Here is a 17801-nt window from a genome sequence, read left to right as displayed (position 1 = left end):
TTTGCAACCAATGCTTGTCAAGCTGCTGGTTCTGAAGTTTTCACACCTTTAGCAGCTGTCTTCTTTGGAACTGGAATTGTTATATTCTTCTTGAAGTCTGTAGGTATTTCTCAAGTATCTTGCATACCAGGTGAATTAATTTTATCAGAGTATGTGCCTAAGATCTTAATAATTCTGAGGGAATGTGCCTTCTTTTGACTTAATGTGATGCATTTTCCATTTAATCTACATCTACTTCCTCCTTCTATCACCATAACATTGCCTTCAAGTTAATTCATTTGTCTAGTCCTATACATAGGCAATATAATGTAAGTGGACAGATAAAAAATCTGCTCATCAATTGGTGACAGGAGAATAAACACACAAAAAGATTTAACTTTTAAAACTTTCAAAGCCAGTGGCTCCTTCTTCTGGCAGAAGAGTTGAAGGGGAAGAAATAGGGGTGAAGGAAAAGGACTGGAGAGCTTTAGGGAAAGGGGTAAAGTTCAGAAAAGTCACCCAGAAGCTCAGGTCAGGGGAGACTTACTGGTTGGGATAAGAAGGAAAGACTGATTGTTGGGGATTGCACTGGATGAGATTTGGAAACCTGGGAGCTTAAAGGTGGAAGACAGAGTAATATGCAAGGCAGAGAGTACTACTAAAACATCATGCATAAGTTAACAAGAATGGAAAGCTAAGTCATCACATCTAACAGAGGTTCGAGGAGGGGACAACAAAAAATAGACAGGTCAGAAAATTAAAGATGAAGAAAACTAAAATTGAGGGAAGAAAGGAATAGTTACTGTGAAGAAATGCTGAGATGAAAGGAATTAATGTAAATTAAGGCCAGTTGACTGGCAAGAATCAAGAATTTGTTGTATCGCTAGTTCCCACTTGTGGTATTCTGAGAAACTGGTGTCTGGAGGAAGAATCCAAATGTTGTATGGGGTGAAACAGGCACCAAGGTAATGTTTTAGGTCATGACTGTCATGTAGTAGTGCATGCTTGGCAACAGGATATTGTGTGTCACTTGTATTACATCCTCTGCCTCTACGCATTCACTTGGCTGATAACCGGTGGGTAGTCATGCCAATGTAAAAGGCTGAACAGTGTTTATTAACAGCAGGTATATGACACGTGTCATTTCGCAGGTGGCTCTCCCTTTGCCGGGTACAGGGCTGGAATAGGTGGTGGCAGGATAGTGCATAGGGCAAGTCTTGCAGTGGGAACAGTCACAGGGGTAGAAGCCATAGGGTAGGGAGATGAGTGCAGAAGGAGCATAGGGTCTAACAAGGATACTGAGGAGATTGGGAGGGCTATGAGAAACTATTCAAGGTGTGGTGAGCAAAACCTCAGACAGAATGTATCTCATTTCAGGGCATGCTTGTAGGAAGTGATGATCTTGTCAAAGTAGCTGATTCATTCATTCAAGACCAGAATAGTACTGAATGACAAGTAGTGTTGCACCGTAGTAGTTTTTTGGAGGAATCAGTACCAAGATTGGCTGTGATGGCCTGGGAAATCTGCTTTTGAACTAAGCTGCTGGGGTAATTACATCCAGTGAAGGCTGAGGTGAGAGTGGATGTATTTCTGTAAAGAGTCTGCATTTAAGCAAATATGTTTGCCTCAAATACCAAGGCCATATGGCAGGGAATGTTTGACATGGAAAGGATGGCAACTGTCAAAATGTAAGTACTGTTGTTTGTTAGTAGGTTTAATGTGGCCAGAAGTGTGTAGCTGGTCTTCAGTGAGGATGAGATCAACATCAAGGAAAGTGGTATGGGATTCAGAAGGAGACCATGTGAAATTTAGTTGGGAGAAGGTACTTAGAGATGCCAAGATCTCAGCCTCACAATATGTCAAAGATGTTATCAACGTATCTAAACCAAACCAGGGCCTGAAGGCTTATGGATCCCAGGAAAGCCCCCTCTAAGTGACCCATGAAAAGGCTGGTATAAGAAGGAGCCATCCTAGTTCCCATGGGGGTACCCCTGATCTGTTTGTATGTGTGCCCCTCACAGGTGAAGTAATCTTTGGTAAGTATAAAGTTGATTAAGGTGAGCAAGAAGGATGTCATAGGTTTCAAATCAGGTGGCTGTTGATTGAGGAAATGTTCAGCAATAGACAGACCATGTACGTGGGGGACATTGATATAGAGCTAGATGGCATCAATCGTGACAAGCAAAGTGTGTGCCGGGAGCAGCACAGGGATGGATTTCAGTCGACCTAGGAAATGTTTGGTATCTTTAATATAATAGGGAAGTCCTTGTACTATGGGTTGCAGGTGTTGATCAAGTAAGGCAGATGCTTTGAAGCCAGCAACTATAGGACGGTCAGGATGATTGGGTTTGTGGATCTTAGGAAGAAGGTAAAAGGTGGGGGTGCATGACTTTGGAGGGGTAACAAGTTCTATGCATTGAGGTGTAAATCCTTCTGAGGAGTCTGAGGTTTTTAGAAGGAACTGCGGGTCAGTTTGAATCACAGAGGTGGGATCTTGATGGCAAATGCTGTATACACAGGCAATGTTACAAAAAGGACATGTCTATCTGCAACATCTCCTCTATTGATAGAGTAGCAACCTATTCATTTTCATAATATTGTGAATACCTTTTTGAAAGTATTATTGTAATTTATTATATTTTAATTATTATGATTTATATTATTATAAAACGGATATTCCTGTCTGTAGCTCCTTTTCATAACAGTTAACTCCTTTTCATAACAGTGTCATTATTCAATGCTGGAGTGTCCTTCTAAACAGCATTATTCATCAGTACCTCCACGATTTCAGGAGGCAACTGTGTGAAAACTACAAGACATATAGAACAGTGACATGATCAGTGGACAGAGCATCTGTTTGTAATATGTGCTATGGGATAGTTGCAGAACACAACACTATGGGACCGACATATCAGAACATGAAAACGTCAGTTGTGATGGTTTGGTGATGATTTCATACTAAATGTGAAGTGAAAGCTCCAACAGACAAAACAACTCATGGGTGGTACAGTACAACATATATTGTGAGACCAGCTGCTTATGTGGTGCAAAGAAAACAGGTTGCCCAGGACCATTAGCTGAGAAGGTGAAGCATGTGTGGGAAATCATTCACCAGGAATCTGAAGAAATTGAAGAAAAGTGTGAGCATAGAACTGTATTTAGACCACAGATAGTATCTATAGTCTCAGGAGCTGCAGGAACCACAGTCAGTAGTCTGCAGCATTCTACACAAACATGTAAAACTATATCAGCTTAAGTTGTTACATGTTATAATATTTTACACAATGTATGGATACTATTGTACCAGTTGCCATTTGCTGGGTACTACACTAGAAGTTTGCATGCTCAAATATCAGTGAATAACTCCTGTAGATGAAGGAATGCACATCAGAATACAATTTTAGACATTTATGCTTACATAATTTTATAATGCTCAGTTTATATTCTCATGGATTAGTAAAAAAAAGGAAGATTTCTGATGAACATTAGTTATAATGATATTTGTGACAATTAAGTATCTAAAGATAGTATCTTGAAGAACAATTTAACTGTGGATAATACTTGATTTACTTTGACAATGACCACATCTTGGCTAAACAAAATGAAAAACCAGCCAAACTATTAAAGTACAGAAACTGATACATCATCTAATGAAACAGTTAGCTTCAAAATTTACATATTTGTAAAAAAATCAATACCTCTTAACAACTTATAGCTCACTGGAAATCTTGGACAAAGGAGTAAAGACAATGCATTTGAATTATGTCAAAACCATTGTGTTGGGGTAAAATCCAAGTATTAAAAACATAAATCATCTATCTAAGTGAAGTTCTAAAATATACTTAATCCTCACAACTACCAATACTGTAACAATGAAAGAATATATAAAACCTGAAAAGCTACGTTCAGAGAAAAGTCAACATTAAATCACAATTTTGGTTTTACAAGTACCACAACTAATAAGATAAAGTTTTGTGATCCATTTAAAAAAGTAATGTTAAATTATAATTTTATACAATATGATCATGTCTGAGAAGTAGAGATATTAAATCAAAATTGGCAATATCTATTTAAAGTTAAACATAACTTTGAATGATTATTAGTGGCCTTCAGTAAGAGGTTAGGATGTAAATATTGTGTTGATTCTGGATCAAGCACACTATATATAGGATTGAAATCCAGGTGAGACAGATGCTGACGAGATCTGTTAGGAAACAAACTTCCATGTACACACTCCTTATGATACTCCACAACTTCAACACTTATATTGCAATGTTCATGGTTTTGAGTTATATTTGGAACAAAGAGCCTGAATAAATTATGAAGATCATTGAGGCTATTGGCTAGATTTTTATTAGTGGAAACTGAATACATTATAACATCTTCTGCAAACTGGGACAACAAACCTTACGGTAACAACTACCCAGTTTCGATTCTACAAGAGCATCAAGAACAAAGATAAGTACATTGTGCATTTTTTTTATTAATCATTGTGGAGTTGGTAGTATTGAAATCACATCAGGGATGACAGCACATACTAACTTCCGTCAAGAATTGTAGTAAAGATTATATGTGCTGGCTACTTCTGGTGATGGACTGTTCTGACTTTCCAAATGGCTTGCAATGGCTACTGGAGGAAGATAGTTTTCCACAGAAGCTGGTTTCCAGTGATGAAGACACATCTCATGTGTCTGGGAAGGTGAATTGTCATACGATCGCTAATATCAATTATGGTGTGTTGGGGTGTATATGGAAAGACTTTAACATATTGACATTTACCAAGTCACAAGCAGTGCCCCTATAGAGCAGCTGTAATGTCAGAAAGAAACTTAGAGAGATGCTCTGCCCACTGACATGTGCCTACTTTCTGTAGTCTTTGCACAGCTGTCACCTGATGCCCCTAAGGTACCTACAAATAACTCTGAATATTCCTTTCACTTTCCAGCCTTCACTTGCAACCAGCTTTTCGAAAGAAGTGGCGACACTTTCTGAGCAATCCACCCATCATTTTGCACGACGATGCGCGGGTGCATACAGCGCAAGCTGTTGCTGCTCTGTTCGGTCGATGGGACTGGGAAGTACTGTACCATCCACCATACTTCCCAGACTTAAGTCCTTGTGACTTTGATTTGATTCTGTAGATGAAGGAACCACTACGTGGCACTCATTTCAGAAATGTTCCAGAGATTTGACATGCATTAGACCGCTCCATTCGCACTATCAACAGAACAGCCTCTGCTAATGATATACTACACCTTCCACATCACTGGCAATGTGTTCTACACAACGCTGGTGACTACTTTGAAGGACAGTAACAGGTGCAAACATGTACCTCTTTTTTGCCAGTTGTGAATAAATAGTTGCCACTATTTAAGTTCCAATCCTCGTAATTAGGCAAGCTTTTGGAGCCAGTGGCTCCTTCTTCAGGCACACGAACTGAAGTGGAAGGAACAGGGATGAAGGAAAAGAACTGCAGAGATCTAGAAAAGAGAGTGGAGTTGAAAAGCACCCAGGAGTATGGTTCATGGGAGACTTACTGGACAGGATGAGAAGGAAAGATCGATTGTCAGAGACTGCACCAGACGAGATTTGAAAACCTGAGAGCTTGAAGGTGGAAGACAGGGTAATATACAAGACAGAGATTACTACTAAAACATCATGTACTAGTTAATAAAAGCAAAAAGCTAAATGCATTGAACATAACAGAGGTGGGAGTGGAACAGCAAAAAATAGACAGATAAGAAACTGAAAGATGTACAAAACTAAAACGGAGTGAAGGAAGAAGTAGATACTGTGACAAAATGATGAGACAGAAGGAATTAATGTAAATTAAGGCCAAGTGAGCGGCGAGAGCCACCAACAAGTTGTAGGGCTAGTCCCCACCTGTGGAGTTCTGAGAAACTGGTGTCTGGGGGAAGGATCCAGATGGTGCATGTGGTGAAACAGGCACCCAGGCCATGTTGTATGTCATGACTGTCATGTTGTAGAGGATGCTCTGCAACAGGATATTATTTTTTGCCAGCATACACCCTCTGCCTATGCCCATTCATCCTGACTCATAACTGGATGGTAGTAATGCTATGTAAAAGGCAGTAACAGTGTTCACATAACTCGTGTACAACATGTGCCATTTCACAGGTGGCTCTCTCTTTGATAGTATATGTTTTGCCAGTTACAGGGCTGAAATAGGTGGTGGTAGGAGGGTGCATAGTGCAAGTCGTGCAGGGGGAATGGTTACACATTATGTGATCAAAAGTTTCCGGACACCTGGCTGACTTACAAGTTCGAGGCTCCCTCCATTGATAATGCTGGAATTCAACATGGTGTTGTCCCACCCTTAGCCTTGATGGCACCTCCCACTCTCACAGGCATACATTCAATCAGGTGCTGGAAGGTTTCGTGGGGAATGGCAGCCCATTCTTCACAGAGTGCTGCACTGAGGAGAGGTATTGATGGCATTCCAAAACATCGCAAAGGTGTTCTATAGGATGCAGGTTATCACTTTGTGCAGGCCATCCATTGCTGTTGTTGTGGTCTTCAGTCCTGAGACTGGTTTGATGCCGCTCTCCATGCTACCCTATCCCATGCAAGCTTCTTCATCTCCCAGTACTTACTGCAACCCACATCCTTCTGAATCTGCTTAGTGTAGTGCTCTCTAGGTCTCCCTCTACGATCTTTCCCCTTCACGCTGCCCTCCAATACTAAATTGGTGATACCTTGATGCCTCAGAACATGTCCTACCAACCGATCCCTTCTTCTGGTCAAGTTGTGCCACAAACTTCTCTTCTACCCAATCCTATTCAATACTTCCTCATTAGTTATGTGATCTACCCATCTAATCTTCAGCATTCTTCTGTAGCACCACATTTCGAAAGCTTCTATTCTCTTCTTGTGCAAACTAGTAATCGTCCATGTTTCACTTCCATACATGGCTGCACTCCATACAAATACTTTCAGAAACGACTTCCTGACACTTAAATCTATACTCGATGTTAACAAATTTCTCTTCTTCAGAAACGCTTTCCTTGCCATTGCCAGTCTACATTTTATATCCTCTCTACTTCGACCATCATCAGTTATTTTGCTCCTCAAATAGCAAAACTCCTTTACTACTTTAAGTGTCTCATTCCCTAATCTAATTCCCTCAGCATCATCCGACTTAATTTGACTACATTCCATTATCCTCGTTTTGCTTTTGTTGATGTTCATCTTATATCCTCCTTTCAAGACACTGTCCATTCCGTTCAACTGCTCTTCCAAGTCCTTTGCTGTCTCTGATAGAATTACAATGTCATCGGTCAACCTCAAAGTTTTTATTTCTTCTCCATGGATTTTAATACCTACTCCGAATTTTTCTTTTGTTTCCTTTACTGCTTGTTCAATATACAGATTGAATAACATCTGGGAGAGTATGTTATTCTTTCTTGATTGAATTTAACAACAATGTCCAGCTGATTTCAAACTTATGACATCCTTCCTACTCACCTTAATCAACTTTATACTTACCAACAACTACTTCATCTTTGAGAAGCAGACATACAGGCACAAACAGAGCAGAGGCACAGTCATGGGAACCAGGATGGCTTCTTCCTATGCTACCTTTTCATGGGTTGTCTAGAGGGGACTTTTCTGGGATCCATAAGTCTACGTTGATGACATCTTTATCATATGGACTCATGGTGAGGCTCACCTCGAAATTAAATTTCACATGGCCCTCTTCTGAATCCCTTGCCACTTTCCTAGATGTTGATCTCATCCTCATCAAAGGCCAGCTACACACTTCTGCTCACATTAAACCTACTAACAAACAACAGTACTTACATTCTGATGGTTGCCATCCTTTCCATGTCAAATGTTCCCTCCCATATAGCCTTTGCATTTGAGGCAAACGTATTTGGATGCAGACTCTTTACAGCAATACACCACCACTCTCACACCAGCCCTTGCCCTGGACATAACTATCCCAACTGCCTAGTTCAAAAGCAGATTTCCTGGGTCATCACGGCCAATCCTGGTACTGCTGATCCCTCCAAAAAACAACTTCAGGGCACACCACTTGCCACTCAGTATTATCCTGGTCTTGAATGTTTTAATCAGCCAGTATGATAAGGCCATGACTTCCTAAAGCCATGCTCTGAAATGAGATCCATTCTGTCTGAAATTTTGCCCACAATACGTAGAATAGCTTTTTGTTGCCCTCCTAATCTCTGCAATATTCTTGTCAGACCCTATGCTCCTCCTGCACCTACACTATGTGATCAAAAGTATCCGGACAACCCCAAAAATATAAGTTTTTCATATTAGGTGCATTATGCTGCCACCTACTACCAGGTGCTCCATATCAGTGACGTCAGTAGTCAGACATCATGAGAGAACAGAGTGGGGTGCTCTGTGGAACTCACGGTCTTCGAACGTAGCCAGTTGATTGGATGTCACTTTTGTCATATGTCTGTACGCAAGATTTCCACATTCCTAAACATCACTAGGTCCACTGTTTCTGATGTGGTAGTGAAGTGGAAACATGAAGGGACACATAAAGCATAAGTGTACAGGCCGACCTTGTCTGTTGACTGACAGAGACGGCGGACAGTTGAAGAGGGTCATAATGTATAATTGGCAGACATCTATCCAGACAATCACACAGGAATTCCAAACTGTATCAGGATCCACTGCAAATACTATGACAGTTAGGTGTGAGGTGAGAAAACTTGGATTTCATAGTCGAGCAGCTGCTGTTAAGCCACACATCACGCCAGTAAATGGCAAACGTTGCCTTGCTTGGTGTAAGGAGCGTAAACATTGGATTATTGAACAGTGGAAAAACATTGTATGGAGTGACAAATCATGGTACACAATGTGATGATCTGATTGCAGGGTGTGGGAATGGTGACTGCCTGGTGAACGTCATCTGCCAGCATGTGTAGTGCCAACATAAAATTTGGAGGCAGTGGTGTTACGGTGTGGTTGTGTTTTTCATGGAGGGGGCTTACACCCCTTGTTGTTTTGCATGGCATTATCACAGCACAGGCCTAAATTCATGTTTTAAGCACCTTCTTGCTTCCCGCTGTTGAAGAGCAATTCGGGGATGGTGATTGCATTTTTCAACAGGATCGAGCACCTGTTCTTAATGCACAGCCTGCGTTGGGGTGGTTACATGACAATAACATCCCTGTAATGGAAGAGGATGTAGAGGAAGATGAAATGGGAGATACGATACTGCATGGAGAGTTTGACAGAGCACTGAAAAACCTAAGTTGAAACAAGTCCCCGGGAGCAGACAACATTCCATTAGAACTACTGATGGCCTTGGGAGAGCCAGTCCTGACAAAACTCTACCATCTGGTGAGCAAGATGTATGAGACAGGCGAAATGCCCTCAGACTTCAAGAAGAATATAATAATTCCAATCCCAAAGAAAGCAGGTGTTGACAGATGTGAAAATTACCGAACTATCAGTTTAATAAGTCACAGCTGCAAAAATACTAACGCGAATTCTCTACAGACGAATGGAAAAACTGGTAGAAGCCAACCTTGGGGAAGATCAGTTTGGATTCCGTAGAAATATTGGAACACGTGAGGCAATACTGACCTTACGACTTATCTTAGAAGAAAGATTAAGGAAAGGCAAACCTACGTTTCTAGCATTTGTAGACTTAGAGAAAGCTTTTGACAATGTTGACTGGAATACTCTCTTTCAAATTCTAAAGGTGGCAGAGGTAAAATACAGGGAGCGAAAGGCTATTTACAATTTGTACAGAAACCAGATGGCAGTTATAAGAGTTGAGGGGCATGAAAGGCAAGCAGTGGTTGGGTAGGGAGTGAGAGGTCCCTTTCTTTAATGTACTGATTGTATTGAAAAGAGACTTCACATGAGAAAACTGTAAAATTACAGACACGCAGAATGGCTGGCTAGTATTTGCCTTCAGGATGTGAAATTTCATGTGCCACCAACAAATGGGAAGAAAACTAGGGAAAATGCTATTCCTGGTTTTCAGAACTCTTAGTTCCCTTCTCTGAACAAAAAGATGGATAGCTTGGGGGAAGCCAGAAAGGAGTGCCAGTTTACTCATACCACACGATGACAAGGATCCATGTGTTGACACAATACTAAGTTGTATCCAGTCTACAATTAGAAGATTTAATCCAGCTAAAAGCTAACAACTACTGTGCATACCAATGATTGTTCACCTTTTTTTCCAGTTACAATGAATAGATATCAAATTTAATCCTCTTTGTGGATGTCAGAAGAGAAAGAAATGTACATCTCAGTGTTTTTCCTACAGTTTCTTTGAAATATTGCAAAAAAGCTAACTGCAGATTTTTAAAAAAAAATTAACATGCCCCTGTTTCATGAAGTTATCCAAACAGATAAAGCCATTTTCTAGTTTATATTTTATAAATTTTATTATATTGTCAGTGAATTTATTAACATTGTACATTTTATCCATTCTCTGTCAAGTTCTCTTTTTTTCACTATTGAGTACTGTTGGTGTCCTGTGAAAGTTCTCTTTCCATATCTCCTAAGATCATTTTTGATAATGAGACCTAAAGAGGACAGCGTATTAAAGAAAAAATGTTTGAAATGTGGTGATAAAGATGTTAAACATCACTCAGTGAGAAGAAAATGAGTTGTAAAAACAATGAGGGATTAAAAAAACAAGCAAGTGGTGTTATAGATACAAAGAAATCCAAAACACCAGGGGATGAAGTGTAAGACAGATCATAACATTGAACACCATGTATTGATAATTCTGAGGATATTGTAAATTCGAAGGTGAAGAAATCAGTGTAGGGCATGAAAACTGGAGAACCAAACCAATTAATTTGAATGAATGATGATTCAAAATGTATATATGTGTGTCTACAGTGCATGTTGAATGATTATAAAGAGAAGTAATAACAACCAATCAACAGGCATGTTATTCATATAAGTGTAAATTAGTGCTTACCTTCAGATATTACTCCTGTTGTAACCTGGCATAGGTCCATTTCGCTATCAACAGGAAGTATATTGTACTGCAGATCGCTAATGAAATGAATGAGTAAGGTATTCTCTGACCGTGGTGTTGATCCAGATGTCCCTGAAGCTGTAGTTGGGTCACTTGTTGTGCTGTCTATGGTAGTCACATCACTTGTTGTGGTGTCTATGGTAGTCATCTCAGAAGTTGACTCAATTGTAGTGTCTGTCATATCTGTATCATCCATTGACTCGACTCTAGATTCAACATTCATCTGTCCCTCACAGATACCAAGCAGAACTGCCAGTACAATGAACAGCAGAGTACCAGTAGTAATATTTACAAATGTGCGCATTTTATACTGTTGTGGGGAGCTTTTATGTATTTCTGAAATCATTTACAAAAAACAAATTTTAAAAATATAGAATTTAACATAAATGAAATTCTCAACTATAAATATCAATAATATTTCATTAATATGGACAGTTAACTAACTTCGATTTAGATCTGATGTGCTCATGACTTTGCAAATTACATCTGCATCTATATATACGTCTGCTTCCAGAAGTCACCTTGCGGTGGATGGCAGAGGGTACCCCTTAGCACAACTAGTCATTTCCTTTCCTGTTCCACTTGCAAATAGAGCACAGGAAAAATGACTGTCTACACACCACCGTATCAGCCCTACGTCTCATCTTTGTTGCCTTACATGAAATGACTGTTGGTGGCAGTAGAACAATTCTGCAGTCAGCTTCAGATGCCACTTCTCTAAATCAAAGAAAATATTGCCTTCTCCGCAAGGTTTCCCATTTCAGTTCCTGAAGCATCTCCATCAACTTGTCTGCTGTTCAAACGTACCAGTAACAAATCTGGCAGCCTGCCTCTGAACTGCCTCAATGCCACCCTTTAATCTGACTTGGTACAAATCCTAAACAGTCAAGCAGCACCAAGGATAAGTTGCACTAGTGTCTTCTATATAATCTCCTTTACAGATGAATCACACTTTCCTAAAATTCTCCCAATAAACCAAAGTTGACCATTCACCTTCCTTACCACAATCCCCATATGTTCATTCCATTTCATATCACTTTGCACTGCTATGCCCAGATTTTTAAATGACATGACTGTGTCAAGCAGGACATACTAATTCTATATCCAGAACATTATGGTTCATTGTTCCTACTCATCCGCATTATCTTACCTTTTTCTGCATTAGAGCTAGCTGTCATTCGTCTTGGTAGAAGTTATCTGGTAACCTCCTAAGTTACTCAACTTCAACACCTTTCTGTACACCACAGCATCACCAGCAAACAACTGCAGAATGCTGCCCACCATGTTTGCCACATAAGTTATGTATGTAGAAAACAATAGTGGTCCTATCACACTTCCCTGGTGTAGTCCTGATGATACCGTTATCTCTGATGAAAACTTGCCATCAAGGTCAACATAATGAGTATTATTACTTAAGAAATCTTCGAGACACTCACATATCTGAGAACCTATTCCATATACACCGATGAGCCAAAACATTATGACTACCCGTTTAATAGTGTGCATTAAAATGCATCTCGAACCACTGTTGCATGATTATGTCATTGCAACATGAACAACTATCCTGCTGGAACATTCATCACTGTAGGGGGAGTCTTCAAGCATCAAGTGAGGCAGGTGGTCCACAATAACACTCACGTAGTTTACTGTTGTCATGATGTCTTTGATTACCACCATAGATACCATGGAATCCCAACTGTATGTACTCCATAATATAATTATGCCCTCATTAGCTTGCATCTGTGGTGCGGTGCATGTTTTGTGCAGCCATTTGCCTAGATGACAGATTATACGGTTGCAACCATCTACCTTGTGTAGCAAGAAATGCAATTCATTCTACAAGCAACATGTTTCTATTGATCCACAGTGAAAAACTCAGTGATGCTGTGCCCATGCGCTCCAAAACACCTATGCCTGCACCTGCTGTATTCTTTGTCATCAGACCTGCCACAGATTACTGCTTATTCTGGATTTCACTGTGGGAGATCCTCCAGCCACTACGTTTCGTGATGAGACGTGGCCATCCAACACCATATAGCCTACTCAGTATTCCACCATCCTTCAACCAGTTTCCATAGGTGCTCACAACAGCAGTACACCAACAGGTAACAGGCTTCACTGTTTTACAGATTCTCATTTTCAGCCACAGTGCCACAGCAATGTGTCCTTTGTCAGAACAGCTTATACCAGTGGATTTCCACATTTGCAGCCCATATCTACAATATAAAGACCATCCATCTGTCTCTCTTTTGCTTACATTCTTTTCTTATGGTCTCGTGTGCCCACAACACCACCAGAAGGCACCCAGTCTTGCGATGGGCAGTGCTCATAATATTTTATCACATCAGTTCACTTGTATATTCATTAACAGTCTGCAGTGGGTCACTGTGTCAAATGCTTTCTCAAAAACTAGAAATATGGAATCTACCTGTTGCCCTTCATAAATCATTTACAGCATATCACACGAGAAAAGGGCAAGCTGAGTTTCACATAATTAATTTTTTCTGAAACTATGCTGATTTGTGGATATAAGCATCTTGGTCACAAGAAAATTTTACTATACTGAAACTGATATATGCTCAAGACTTTGGCAACAAACCAGTGTTAGGGAGATTGGTCTGTAATTTTGCAGGTCTGTTCTTTTACCCTTCTTATATACAAGAGTCACCTACACTTTTTTTCCAGTTGCTTGGGACTTTGCATTGGATGAGAGATTCTCAATAAATGCAGGCTCAGTAGTGGGCTAATCCCATAGAATTCTCTTTGTTAAACCTCAATTGTATGCATAATATTGCTGATGTAATACAGTTTGAGTATTTATGGCTATGGAAAATCCTACATTTGTGCAAAGTTCATAATTATTCGTTTATTATTTATAAATTAAGATTTATATTTTAACAGTAAGCAACATGTATGCTATATTTTAGGTGTATTTCATGTAACAGTAAAGAATATACAGATGTTAACTGTATCCATCTTCAAACTGATCATTCAGTCTTTGTTAAGCATGCAAGGAAAGACTATGCGTGACATTTTGCATGAAAGAATGGTAGATTGGAGTATATGGATTGTTATTTACTTGTGAGCCTCATCAGTTGTGTTGGCATGACCCAGCTGCTTCACTGAATGGGAAGTATATGCTCTCCACTTGCCTATAATAATCTAATGATTTTATTTGTGACCTATATGTGAAGAGTGCATGTTCTGGCAGTTGTCTTGTCACAGAAAGGAAATGAAAAAAAGCAAGCAACAGCAATTAAGTAACCACAGCACATCAAAATTAACATCAAAAAACAACTGAACTAAATAAAACCGTTCTGGACAACAGCTAAAAAATCTGTTAAGCTCATTAATAATTCATTCTGTGATTAACATTCACAGTTATTTTCATTGGAAGCATATTTACAGAAGTAACGTATGACCTGAATAGTCCTATAGAAATGGAGTATAATATATGTTATGGAGAAATGCACAGTTTTTGTATTATGTACATGAATTTTAAAAAATAAAGCTTTGAACTACAAGATAAAGTATACGGAAGAGACAGACAGATCACATCAAATGAAACTTAATAAGTTTATGAAGACAATTATGATTCAGGCAATTCTTTTCTTGGGCCTTGCAACCTTGCAATAAAACTTGTACATCACTATATGTGCAACGTGACCATTATGAAAGAAATTCTTAGCTGTCATAAAGAAGTATACTAAGTAAATAGTTGTATCTCATACCTGAAAGCTTTTTCTGTTGACTGTGCCACAATAAAGTGTCACATGTTTATCACTAGCCACTTAACACAGATAAGATACAGAAGGACTTCCAATATCAGTGAGATAAACATATGAGAATCCATTCAGTCTGTACATACATCAGGCCACATCATTGTCCAAAAGACTGATTGCATGAAGACAGGCAGTATGTTGCACTATTTAGATTTCAATAACTTGTTATGAAACTGTGCTAAACACTATTACACAAAAATTAAAAAAAACTGTGAACAATCAACCACAGTTCAAAAACAACCACAATATTCATCTCAGTAGAGAAGCAGTAACAGCAGAGCAGAGTTGGTCAGAAGAGCTCAGTGACTTCAAATGTGGGCTGGTTGTTGGTTGTCGCCTTATAAAACTGCTCAAGATGATTGTTGGTGAAGTGACTGTGATGTGATTGTGAAGTGGAAATTTGAAGAAACATCCACAGTCGAAAGACCAGACAGAAGTTGTATATTCACAGACAGGGACAGTTGTACATTGTGGAGTGTGGTTGCAAAAAATCTCATGAAATCAGTGTAAGAAATTACTGCCAGGAAGTTTCAATTACTTATGAGTTAGAAAGTGCTATTAGCAGTACAGCGAGCACAGTGACTATGTGTAGGGAGTTAAAAAGAATGAGGTACAATACACACTTCTGTAGTCAATGCTAAGTGACAATTGAGGTCGTGTAAAGAGCAACCCCACTGAACAATGGATCACTGTAAATGAGTGACTTGCAGTGATGAGTCATGCTGTTCCCTGTAGCAATCCAATGGAAGGGAACGAGTTTTGCGAATGTGAGTAGAACATTAGCTGCCATCATGTATTGTGCCCACAGTGAAGTGCAGAGGAGGTAGTGTTGTGGTATGGGGGTGTCTTTTGTTGTTAGGGTGTGGTCTCCTTATTGTGCTTAACAAATGGTTCAAATGGCTCTGAGCACTCTGGGACTTAACTTCTGAGGTCATCAGTCTCCTAGAACTTAGAACTACTTAAATCTAACTAACCTAAGGACAACACACACATACATGCCTGAGGCAGGATTCGAACCTGCGACCATAGTGGTCGCGCGGTTCCAGACTGTAGCGTCTAGAACCACTCGGCCACTCCGGCCGGCTGTGCGTAACACAATAATAAAAGGGGAAGGACATGAACGTATTTTACACCATTGTGCACTGTGTACAACAGAAGAACAGTTCAGAGATGATGAGTGTATCAGCATGATGATGAACCCTCTCATAAAGCAGTATGTGTCAGGCCATGGTTTGTGGATAATAACATCCCTGAAACAGACTGGCCTGCCAAGAGAGTGGACCTTAAATCAATGAAAGACCTTTGGGATGAGTTAGAACACCAACTTTGATCCAGACTCCAGTGTCCACTATCACCACCTTCCCTTGTTTTGGGTCTTGAGGATTCCATTAGATTGTCACAGAGTACAGCACAATTCATTACTCCAAATCACAGACTTCATACACTACACAGTGGACATTCCCCACATTAATGGCCACTAATATGTGTTTGGGTACTTTTGATCAGAAAAAAATAAAAAATAAAAATAGCTTCAGAGCAATGTTAAAGACAATCATTAGCATGAAACTTCCTGGCAGATTAAAACTGTGTGCCAGGATGAGACTCAAACTCGAGACCTTTGCCTTTCATGGGCAAGTGCTCTGCAAGGTTCGCAGGAGAGCTTCTGTAAAGTTTGGAAGGTAGGAGGCGAAGTACTGGCAGAAGTAAAGCTGAGAGGATGGGGCGTGAGTCGTGCTTGGGTAGCTCAGTTGGTAGAGCACTTGCCCGCGAAAGGCAAAGGTCCCGAGTTCGAGTCTCGGCCTGGCACACAGTTTTAATCTGCCAGGAAGTTTCATATTAGCGCACACTCTGCTGCAGAGTGAAAATCTCATTCTGGAACCATGAGCATTTTACTATATTCTTTACTTATAAAGATTAATACATTTGCAAACTGACAAACAGCCTGTTGGCTTCTGTCTCAGGTTATTTGGCTGACATTTGTTTGATGATTTTTCCGACGTTTCACCAGCAAGAGTGGCTGGCATCGTCAAACTTCACTCTCCATTGCTTGGTGGTGGACTGGAGTTGAGCTTGCAGCTGCAACATCCAGTGGCTTTTCTGTGGTCATTTCCGCTGCAGTTATGCCCTCAACAAGAGAGATGAAAGCCTCATGGTGAACAGCTCCTGGATTTTCATGCTGCAGTGAGTGACCTTTGCAGGGAGCAACGGGAGAATGACAGAAATGGCCTCGGACATTGGTGCACCTGATAAATACAATCTGTCACCACAAGCTCGACTCCAGTCCATCACCAGCAATGGAGTGTGAAGCTTTGACAATGCCAGCCACTTGTGCTGGTGAATGTCAGAAAAATCTTCAAATGTTGGCCAGAGAACCAGAGAAGCCAAAAGACTATTTGTCAATAAGTTGTCATGAAAGCCTCAACAATTTTATACATTTATAAACTAACTAACACGCTCCATATCATAGAAAAGATTGAAATTATGAATCGTGGATCATGAATACAACTAACAGTGAAATAAGCTGTACAGAAGCAGATTCATTGTAGTAAGTTCTGCTTTTTTTTCCTATTTTGACACATTATGTATCCCAACAAACCATATGCTTTTCCTTTCCTACTTTTTAACACTGATAAATTGTCCCATTGGCCAAGATTATGATGATTACCACCAGAAGACAACTTAAATATAAAACTGTGAAAAAATTTATTTCTGAAATCATAATGCAGGTCCATAGAAGAAATTACTAGGTCATTTGGCTCCCACTGATCCTCGTATGACACTTTAAATGGGGTCACGTGGTGTTTGGAGTAAATAGCCTCCCTAGTAAGAAAAGACCGCAGTATTTTCTAAATTTGACAAAGTATAACAAAACCTCTAAGATTTCTTGGACAGCAGCCCTGCAGCCAGGCGACTAGCGCAAGTTTTGGTGTTCTCGTAAAGGTAAGTCATTTTAGATTATAAAAACATTTAGTTTAGTACTGATTACATGGTAAATAGGTGTGTTAGTGTGCTTTTTAAGCATACCATTAAAG

General features: G+C 39.8%; 1 protein-coding gene and 1 non-coding gene across 2 annotated transcripts in view; one reads left to right on the top strand and one right to left on the bottom strand.

Moving 5' to 3' along the window:
- Nucleotides 1–14763, bottom strand: part of LOC126284709 (5'-nucleotidase-like) — a 95042-nt gene extending 80279 nt beyond the window's left edge. Inside the window, exons 1-2 of the mRNA XM_049983843.1 lie at nt 14719–14763; nt 10928–11323 (exon numbers count right to left, since the gene is read on the bottom strand). Coding sequence (XP_049839800.1) covers nt 10928–11291 — 364 coding nt within the window. The 5' untranslated portion in view covers nt 11292–11323; nt 14719–14763. The remainder of the gene's footprint in view (nt 1–10927; nt 11324–14718) is intronic.
- A 1738-nt stretch (nt 14764–16501) lies between these two features.
- Nucleotides 16502–16576, top strand: Trnas-cga (transfer RNA serine (anticodon CGA)). The gene has a single exon. It is a non-coding gene; the product is annotated as a tRNA-Ser (tRNA).
- The last annotated feature ends 1225 nt before the right edge of the window (nt 16577–17801 follow it).

Source organism: Schistocerca gregaria, chromosome 1 (genome assembly GCF_023897955.1).
Source record: "Schistocerca gregaria isolate iqSchGreg1 chromosome 1, iqSchGreg1.2, whole genome shotgun sequence".
In the NCBI taxonomy this organism is placed as follows: Eukaryota; Metazoa; Arthropoda; class Insecta; order Orthoptera; family Acrididae; genus Schistocerca; species Schistocerca gregaria.
Note: the sequence above shows the minus strand (reverse complement) of the source record. Positions and strands in the feature narration are given on the sequence as shown.